We start from the raw sequence: 10,057 nt of genomic DNA on the forward strand, positions 1-10,057 counted from the left end.
AGAGTTCAAAAGAGTGCAGAGTTCAAAGAAAGAGGAAAGTGTCGATTATGCAAATGGAAGACAAAAACAACAACATTGTGCAAAGACAACAAGAGCAACATACTGCAAGCCACAACATATGTTGACTGAATACATTTAATTTCAGCAGTACTCGTTTAAATGTCTTTTGCATGATGACGATGACGAGGACAAATGAATGTCAGTTAAGCACTGACTCAACATTCATAGATTTTATAGGGAAGGTTGCAAAAACCTTTCTCCTTCAAGTCCATACACGTCATCACTACTGACCGTTGGTTTCAGTGCTGTTGAGGGACATTAGCCAAATCAATCACCTGGCAGGGTAGTGCAAAATAACCATTCACACTCACATTCACACTAAAGGTAAATTTCAAGTTTTTATCCATAAAATCCAAGCACACCCATTGGGAGAACTTGAGAGAACAAACCCTACAGAACAGAAAGACCATGAGCTACAGACCAGGTCTAATATTATTGAACACTTACAGCCATGCTGCAGAGTCCCAGCTCAAATGAACTTAATGTCAATTTAATGTTCATGTTCATATTAGCCTTGAAGTGGTTTAACAAACATTCCTTATATTCCATTTTCCCACTGATTTATCCAGGAATCCCTAGATTCCTAGATAGAACAGAAAACTCAGTAACATTTATGTTGACTCCTCTTCAACGGTCGAGACAATTTCACTAAACAAAATTAGAATTAAAATTGATAAATATATGTTTTTCTTAATCTTGTTGTACAGAAAGGGCCCCATACAAGGATGTCCAGACTATGTGACTGCAGGTTCCAACAGCTGCCACTTCGACAAAGTCCACACATCAGTGTGGGAGATCTACTGTATGAACGTGACAGCTGTGACAGCCCACAGGAACTACACGTCCCAGCAACACTGCATAGATGTGGCAGACGTAGGTGAGTGACTCACTGCCTATGAAGAGTGTTTTTATCCAGCATTGTGAAGTTTCACCCTCTCTCCACCTGACTCTGTGGGGAGTCAGTGGCGGTGACATAACTCATAAGTCATAACTTCTATACAATTACATGTTATATTCCAAAACAGGCCCCGTTGCCTGGGAAACTATTGCTCTTACATCGTGCTAGTCACAGCGAAGAGCGATGAAGACCACACGGAAAGTGTGCCGTTGAATTTTTTTATTGTCTTCTACAATATGGTCTGACAAGCCATGTCATCAGAAGACTCAGACTTATGGGACGTATTTAAGGTAACAAGGTTTTAAAAAAATATAGCGTACCACAGATGAATGTAAACACGGCTGTCTTTCTCATCTGAATAAGGGAACAAGACTTTCTTAATAAATGTATATGTCAAGTATTGTTTCCCAAAGACTGGGTCGTGACCCTCAGGTGGGTCACAAGAGAAATTTTTCATCATTTGTCATCACGCATCATGTTTCCCAGGAGTTTAAGAATAATGTCTATTGACCATTGTCCATAACCTAACATACACTGGAATCATGTTTTTGCACATCCTCATTAACTGAACTCTTGAAGATTTGAAAAAATGTTTGCAATAAACACGCTGCACATTTAGACTAGATTTAAGGAGTGACAAGACAGCTTCAACCATGTGGCTCAACCTGTGTCAAAGAATAGACGCACCAAGAACCAAGCACATACATGAACCGACATGTGACAGACTCCCACAGAGGTATATGCTGAATGATCTTGCTTATTACACACACGCACACACACACACAAATACAGTACAGTATTTAAAGGTCAGTGTTTAAATGTCAGCAAAGGCAGTTCTTTGTACTGCTGATCCTGTGACCTGTTCCCTCAAAGCAAATTAAATGAACTTACAGCTTTACTCTTTGCTTCTTGGATTGAACCCAGTTAACTTGTGGATTTTGTTTTTTATCTAACAGCTAACCCTTAGCTCTTGTTTTGCAAAGAACAAAAATGATTCTGTTTTTTAACAGACCATATAAAATATAAAACTATAAACATGACGGTGGCACACACTGAATGTTGGAACTATACGTAGACCTAAAATACCTTCTAGAAGGTTCCACATCCTGGAATATATGTATCTGTTTTCTACATATTTACTGTAGTATTATAGTTTTGCCTAGTTTATAACTATACTGTTATTTTAATTTGATCCTTTATTAACCCTAGACAGCACCCTTGTTTCTCTTCAAGGCTAAACATGCAAATGTGTGAATGAAAAATTAAAAACTAGCTAAAGTAGCTAGCCACCACACTAAAGCTTAATAATAAAATGTGCCTACAGCACAGGGACAGCTAAGTTAGCAAACAGTTGATAAAAGGTAACCCCCCCAAAAAAAACCCAGAGAATATAAAAATAATATATAATATAATAATATTCAAAGTAAAAATAGAAAAGCCAAAAATGGGAGACAAAAACAATTAGCTCCCCAATACTTTAAGATCTGGAAAATTATGACAATGAATCCAGATCAAATTAATTGTAAGTAATTGTATTGTTATTTTTAATCTACCAATTTGATAAATTTCAAATAAAGTAATGTAAAATAATAATCTTTTAAATTTGTTTTGAATGCAATATTTTGTCTGTGTCACCTACAGTTCAGACTGAGGCTCCAGTCAACTTGACCTACAAACTGACAGACTTGAGTGAGGATGACAGCGGCCAGAGCGTGTACCTGTCCTGGCAGTATCCAGTACCTTCTCACCTGCACTACGGATGGATCACACTACTGTTTGAGCTACAGTACAGACCGATCTCTGAGCCTGGAAACTGGAAGGTACGGCCATTAGCTTCCCTCCAGCAGTTTTTAGAACTAGCCAACCTGCTACTTCTCCAGTGAGGTTTGTTGTGTTTAATGGTTTTCTAGGTAAAACACCTGCAGCAAGACACTCATGTGGAGCTATTCGGCCTCGCTGTTGGCGACTACATGGTCAGAATACGGTGCCGTTCACGTAACTACGGCCTGTGGAGCAAATGGAGTGACATGCTGGTAATGACAATCCCCTCTGGACCACCAACAGGTACGGCCATTCAAGACTTTCATCCCTAAAAATACGTATTAACAACAGAGGGCGTGGAGAATATTTTCAAATGAATATCATGATATGGCAGAGATTATTGCAGTATAGATAATGAATCTTAAATTGCAAAATTATTTACGCATATTAATTATTCTTATCATTAATTATGTGTTTGGGCTGTAAGGGGAGCACCGTTACAGTTGGCTTTCAGGGAGCTTGTGTCCTTTTCATTTACATTAAATGACGTAGTTAGCACAGACAACCCTTGTATGGTTGTTTGAGGACCAAAATATTTTCCATTTTGTCATTTATTATTATGACTTTTTTAGAAACAAAATTGTAGATCTGTGATGTTTAATCTTCATCTTTTTTGAGCTTTAAGATATGTCATATTTTTTTAAGATGTTCTGATCAGATTTCTGTGCTGGTTGTAATGACTTAAGCTCATCTGCTCCTTGAGAAACTTCTGCTATTCATGCTAATTTGTACCCCGTGCCTACGTATGCTAAATTAGGTAGTTAGGCTAATAGTTAAGCAGGAATTGAAGAAAGACACTCACAGAGATCTTCTTCAACAGCTCTGATTTTTTTTTAGTTTAAATAGCCAATTGCTGCAGCCTAGCAGAAGAAAAATAGTTTTGGGACCAATTTAGTGACATTGGATAATTTTCCACAGCACACCTAATGATCTCTCATGGCACATTTGTGTGCCATGAGAAAAGGATCAAATGGGAATCACTGCCATTTCTTTTCCCTGGGCTACATAGGCAGCTGATCACATAGGCTTATTCAGATACATTTAATACTAAATTACAGAGCAAGATTTACATTTTGTTAATATCTGCTATGATGAAAGCACAAACCTTAATATTGCCATGTAGTAAAATATTAAAGCACTAATCTTTGGAACATTTGGAGCTATCAAAAGAGAAATGAGGATGACCAAAGACAAGAATTCTAGACTCTAGAATCACAGTGATACTTGGTTTGTACATTTGCAGGAAAGCTGTTAGTGGTGGTCCTGGTGAGTGTAGGTGTTGTGACTCTGGTGATATTTGCTGTGGGAATACTCTTCCAGAACAAAAGGTATGAAAGTTTACTCATACAGTACACACACATTCAAAGGTGTCTACAACTTAGAGCACTGATGTAAAACGTCTACTATTGAACATCTGTGGATAACATCTGCTAGTGATTTATTCCAAATAGATTTTTATTCTTGAAAAACTCCAAAAAGTAAAACAAAGTTTCTTTATGTTTCAATTCTGTTAAAAACAATATATTAAATAATAACACACCTCTAAATCAATGTAAATTTTTTGCGAGACGTTTTGTCTTTTAAATGGTACTAGTGCTTCTTGTGTGGTATGTATCAAATAATAATAATATAATCAATTAATAGTTCTGTATGTAATTGTTGTGATTTGCCATATACCAGTTAACTACTGGTTAACTGGTATTTCTGTATTGTCACAAGTTCTAAAGCTTCTGGTGGGAGAACCTCGGCCTTCTAAACACACCGAAGGATTCTTTAGTGGCGAATGGAGCAGGAAAAGTCATTCCTTTAGGTTTGACTGTTTCACTTTAACTAAGAAAGATAAGAGGTTTTCATGAGGTTTAGATTAACGTATTTCAGCAAACTAACACAAATGTGCAGACCTACAAAAAGTTAATCAGAGCTATGGCACACATAAAAGGTCCATTTCTATTTGGCTCCTCTCTAAGGCTGATATTTGAATATATATTTTCAATAAAAAAGTCAACACAAAGTGTTAATGAAAAGAACATTCACAATCGTCTACTCTGTTTACTTTAGGTTAAAAGTGTTCTTCCTACCACCTGTCCCGAAGCCACGCATCCAGGGCATCGACCCCCTGCTCCTGAAGGTAACCTTTGCCCTCTGTCAAAGGATCACCAGAGAGTAATATAATCCCTGTGGAAGTTATAACAAGAGGGAGATCATTTTCATGAAGGAATATACATGCATTTTAACACGCTTACTATGGATATTTTCATCTTGGTAAGGCAATTAACAGCTACTGTAAGCATTAAAGAATTGACAGCACAGTCCAGTAAATAAGATGTTAATAAAACATATTCTTTAAATCAGATTGTCTTGTGTTGTTACTCTTACCTACAGAAGGGACAGCTGGATGAGATCAATCATCACTTCCGTACCTTCCACAGCTACAAATCACCAAGTTACATGGAAGAAATCTGGGAAAAAGTCAGTGTGGACAGCTTCTGTCCCACAGACATGACGAAGTCCAGTAGCCTGGTGAAATCTACAAATAAAAAGACAGAAACTCTTGTCATTAAGCCAGAAGCCCCAGATCATCTTCTGGCAGAAAACCAGACACCATCTGAGCGCTGTCAGTTATCTTATTGCTCTCTGCCTGCAGCAGGTTTTAGTCTGCCCCAACCTGGTCCTGACATCAAAATGCCATTGAATGAAAATGTCATTCAGCACAGTGACTCCACACCTCCTCCTGACAACAACCATGGCACACAGCCTGAGTTCTACACTTGCGTACAACTGGTCAAAGAAAGCAGTCAGCTGCACCTGGTGCCGTACGTGGCCACAGTCGACTGCAAGAGGTTCTCATTGCCTCTGGCCGATAACTCAGAAGCAGGTGAAATGGAGAAGAAACTATTGGATTGCCAAGTCCTGACCAATGTGAAGAAGCTGAAGGATAGTGAAAGAGCAGAGATTCACCTTGAGGTCACCCATCTGTTGCCTAGTGCTGCTGACTGATGACACAGAATGCTCTCTTAAAAAAAACAAAAAAAAACAAATGTTCACACTACAGGAAGTGCCAAAACATCTAAGTGGAACCTGTACATTTCACATGGACGGATGGACGCCTTTTGATAAAGTCACGGTGTGCTTCAGAAGTTCTGATAAAACATCACCCAGTTTACCTCTGCTCACATTAAGATTGATTGATACTTCAGAAGGACTAAAGCCATGTCAAAAAAAGAGAATATTCAAAAGAGTGGGTTTGGTCATTATCTGATCTCAGTCCCATACTGTACAGATCTGAGTTGTTAGTACTGCTTGAAGTTTAAAAAAAGAAGAAGAAGTAAATAGTTCTTCTTTATGGCAAGACTTTATTGTAAGAATATTTATTTAACTTAAAGTGGAAGTATGCTGTTTTGTTTTCATGTTTAATGGTTTTGTGTTTGATAGCATTAAACAAACAGCAGTTGGTGGTGAGTACACATTTAAATAGCCTTTATCCAGGATTCCTTTTTTTATAAACTGTCACCATGACTGTAGACTCCCATTTTTTTCTGTAATCAATTTTTGTATTATTTTGTTTTATTTTGCACTTGTGTATGGCTGTGATGTAACAGTTTTTGATTTTGTTGTGGTTGGCTTAGTGACATATTTTACATTACATCACATTAGTGTAGTGCAACCATTGTTTGTTTTTTTGGGGTTTTTTTTTTTTTGTTATTCTGAAAAAACATCTTCAAGCTCTCTCTTGGAATGATTGAATCCTATTGTGAACTGAGATTTAAAATGTAAGTTTAAAAAAAAACAAACTAGAAGTTCCAGAAGCACTAAATAAAATCAGAAATCAATTTGCAGAGGGCTATATGCAAATATAGAAAAGCACACCATCACTGGCCAACACGTCACCTGACCTCAATACTTGGTAAAGCCTTTCAGAAGTTGTTGTTAAATGTAAGATGATTGTATAAAATTACTAGCTTTTAGTGTTTGGCATTTACGCCAGCTGGACAGTTTTATAATAGCTTGGTTGTCATGCAGTGACAAAGATTTCACCCACAAGTTGTTGGTTCTTGGTGGGGTTTTTTCAAACGGTGGTTAATTTGCCATGTTGCTTTGAACTATTTAACAGTACAAAAACATCTTTTGCTTTTGTTTGTGTTGTTTTTGGGTTTTTTTGAATTTTTTTTTTTCATTACAGCTCTAGCCTACGTGAGTGGCATAGGTATTTATGTACAGCACGTGAGTCCCAACTTACGATGGAAACTAAGCTACTTAAATACACATTTATGTAATTATGTTTGTTTTTATATAACGTTAAATTATTTGCAAAATATCTACTGGGACAAAAAAATGACAGTGATGGTGCTGTCTGTTAGATTTTGCTTTGTTGTCATAAGTGGATTATTGCATGAAATATTCATCATGGACTTTAAGTCGTTTTAAACACACCTAGCCTAACAATCTACTTACAGGTCATTCTTCTTTCACTTTCTTATATTCACATCGTCATTCCAGGTGAGTGAAGGCTAAGGATAGGCTCAGGTAAGAGGGGGTAAAATGCTACTACAGGCTTACATTTTCATCTTCTGTCAGTAACTGTAGAATAAAATCATCTTCCTGAAGGGAATCTCCCACTGTGTCAGACCATGTGATTCAAATTAATGATCTGCATGATCCACTCTTTTATAAACAGTCTCTCAGATGACACAAGAGAACAAGCTGTTGGTGTGAGAGAATAGTTATGGGGCAATTCCAGGAAGCAGATACAAAGTCATGTGTAAATGTTTAAAGAGCTGGTTAAAAACAGAAACTAGTTTTTACCAGTTTTCAAATGAAAGAAACATTACTCATTACCTTGCTAATATACCATTAACAAGTCACACTAAAAGTGTGAGACAGTATGTCCATCTATGTCATGTAAGCATGTGTGTAGTCAACATTTTCGTAAACTGCCATATTTTCTCCGATTTGTGTTCAACACAGCCGTGTATGCTAACCTGCTAACGTCCAAACGGGAGTAAACTGTGTGGTGCCCCAGCTCTTTAAAGTGATCTTGTGGTTTAAATGTGAGTGGTTTATTTTTTATCTGTTGATTTAAAACACATTTTACTTCATATCATCTCAATCCCTTAAGTCAGAATGATATTAAGTTACTCCTCAAGGGCACAGCAAACATGTTATTTCAAAGTTAAGCTAATGCATCAAAACAAATATTTCCCGAAAGTGTGAGTTCTACTTCAGCAGATGTTTAAGTGTTTTGCTGAATCATCCTTTGTATCATAGTCGCTCTGAAAACATACTCTTTGAATGTCAGAAACATTTTTTGTCAATTTTTGCAGCTGATGACACCTACCTCCACCAGCAAAACATCGATGCAGATGAACCATCGGGAAATCGCAGGTGTCTCATGACGTTGTGGTCCATCACAGTATACCAGACTCTGGGGATTCTAATTTTCACGAGCTCACCAACAGTCTCTAGTTACAAAGAAACAAAGTATACTGGTAAGTTTTGTGTTAAATATATATACGCCTACATATAGACACAAATTTCAAAAGCACCCACAAATGCAGAATTAACATTCATTTTGTGTTACGTGACTCTTTAGGCAGTTAAGTGTTGTTTCTCCACTCTACAGGATATTATCTATTAAACGAGAAAAAGATCAGAGTTTAGGCTTAGTGTCCTCTGCTGGATAGTCTACAGCAGGGGTCACCAACCTTTTTGAAACAGAGACCTACTTCAAGCACTTAGTAATATGAAGTGCTACTTGTCTGATACAAACTTCCCGAACAATTTAGCAATAATCAGTTCTGGGACATACAATAGCAGACACCGTTCTTACCATTGTCATGACACCCATCTGAATATCATCCCAAGTGTAACTGATCCAAAAAGCACAGTAACAGTACAATTTCTGACCCTCTTATTGACTAGTTTTACTTTTAGAACCTACAACGCTGGCACCTTAGGTAGTCCACAGGGGCACCACGCTGGTGATAAAGTCTGGTCTAAAGTATGACACCAACTTCAGTATTTCCAACTCTTCACTGCAAACTGTCCTTTCATATCCATCTTGGAATGTGTCCAGTGGCCTAACGTAAGGAAGCAAAAGGCAGCAAAAATAAAATGTAAAAGTGCTCTCCACCCCAAGACCAGAATGAGGTACTACATGAAAATGGTTCCTGTGCACCCAACTTTCTGACACAATAATTATATATGTATATTTATATTTTGTGATTTATTTTAGGAAATAAAAACAATACACAGTCATTTCTTGATAAAAAAATGACCAATAATTACAAAATTATCTAATGTTCAATTGTTTTGTCTTTTTACAAAAAATGTGAAATATCACATTGTAAGTTATATAATTTTCTTTTAGCTTCCTGTTCAATAGTACAAAGTACAAAATTGAAATATGGCGATAAAAGTAAACACAAGTAAATAATGCGGTGCACTAATTGAACCTCTCCAAAACATCCATCCATCCCTCCATCCATTTTCATCCGCTTATCCGTTACTGGGTCAGCAGTCGCCACCCAAATCACACTGCACCGTACCATCCCCCCAAACCTTCCTGCAGATGGTGAGTCCACTGGAAGGTACCAACCGCCCTAACCGGGATTCGACCTTGCCCAGGAGGTGAACCCTGGGGTTCCACACCAATGACAGAGACATTGCTTCCGGGCCAAAGCGCCACCTCTCCAAAACAAATTAAAATAAAATGATTATACAATGTATAAAAGTAAAATATAAAAACACATGTACATTACAACATACATATGATGGAGGTAGTAGAACTGTTGTTTTAGACAATACGTACAGTATTTTATCGATGCTTTGAAGAGGAGGACGTCGATGTGGCTTTACTACGCCTTTTTCCTGTGTTAGTTGGTCTCACTTAGTGTTTAAACGTTCTGTCTTCACCCGTGCTGACTTATTACTAAAAACCAAGTATGCACCATTAAATATAATGCTAGTATAGAAAAAATAGCAAATAACAAATAAAATAAAAAGCATCAGGCCATCTCTGTAGCTAGTACTTCCTATTAGGGTAATATTAGCTACAGAGACGGCTTGTCATTATCATACAGATACATATACAGAAAGATAATGACACACGTTGCCTAACAAATGATACTAATTGTTTTATAGACAATAAATGTAATTTATTTAAGTTATTAAGCATTAATGCAACTGTTCCTTTTTACAAAACATCTGCCACAGAAGACATTTTCTGGTCTCAAATGGACCACCATAAATACTTCTCACCTCCATTTTGTCTTTTGTAAA

General features: G+C 37.2%; 1 protein-coding gene and 1 long non-coding RNA gene across 2 annotated transcripts in view; one reads left to right on the forward strand and one right to left on the reverse strand.

Moving 5' to 3' along the window:
• LOC103389549 (growth hormone receptor-like) overlaps positions 1-6,413 on the forward strand; it is a 15,762-nt gene extending 9,349 nt beyond the window's left edge. The window contains exons 4-9 of the mRNA XM_017038476.2: positions 768-937; positions 2,600-2,778; positions 2,869-3,022; positions 4,023-4,107; positions 4,838-4,907; positions 5,162-6,413. Coding sequence (XP_016893965.1) covers positions 768-937; positions 2,600-2,778; positions 2,869-3,022; positions 4,023-4,107; positions 4,838-4,907; positions 5,162-5,776 — 1,273 coding nt within the window. The 3' untranslated portion in view covers positions 5,777-6,413. The remainder of the gene's footprint in view (positions 1-767; positions 938-2,599; positions 2,779-2,868; positions 3,023-4,022; positions 4,108-4,837; positions 4,908-5,161) is intronic.
• Positions 4,115-9,085, reverse strand: LOC112488094 (uncharacterized). The gene is made up of 3 exons (XR_003051827.1): positions 8,115-9,085; positions 5,156-5,306; positions 4,115-4,954 (listed from the first exon to the last, which is right to left on the reverse strand). It is a non-coding gene; the product is annotated as an uncharacterized LOC112488094 (long non-coding RNA).
• Positions 9,086-10,057: the final 972 nt, after the last annotated feature.

Source organism: Cynoglossus semilaevis, chromosome 14, assembly GCF_000523025.1.
Source record: "Cynoglossus semilaevis isolate Cse_v1.0 chromosome 14, Cse_v1.0, whole genome shotgun sequence".
Classification (NCBI taxonomy): Eukaryota; Metazoa; Chordata; class Actinopteri; order Pleuronectiformes; family Cynoglossidae; genus Cynoglossus; species Cynoglossus semilaevis.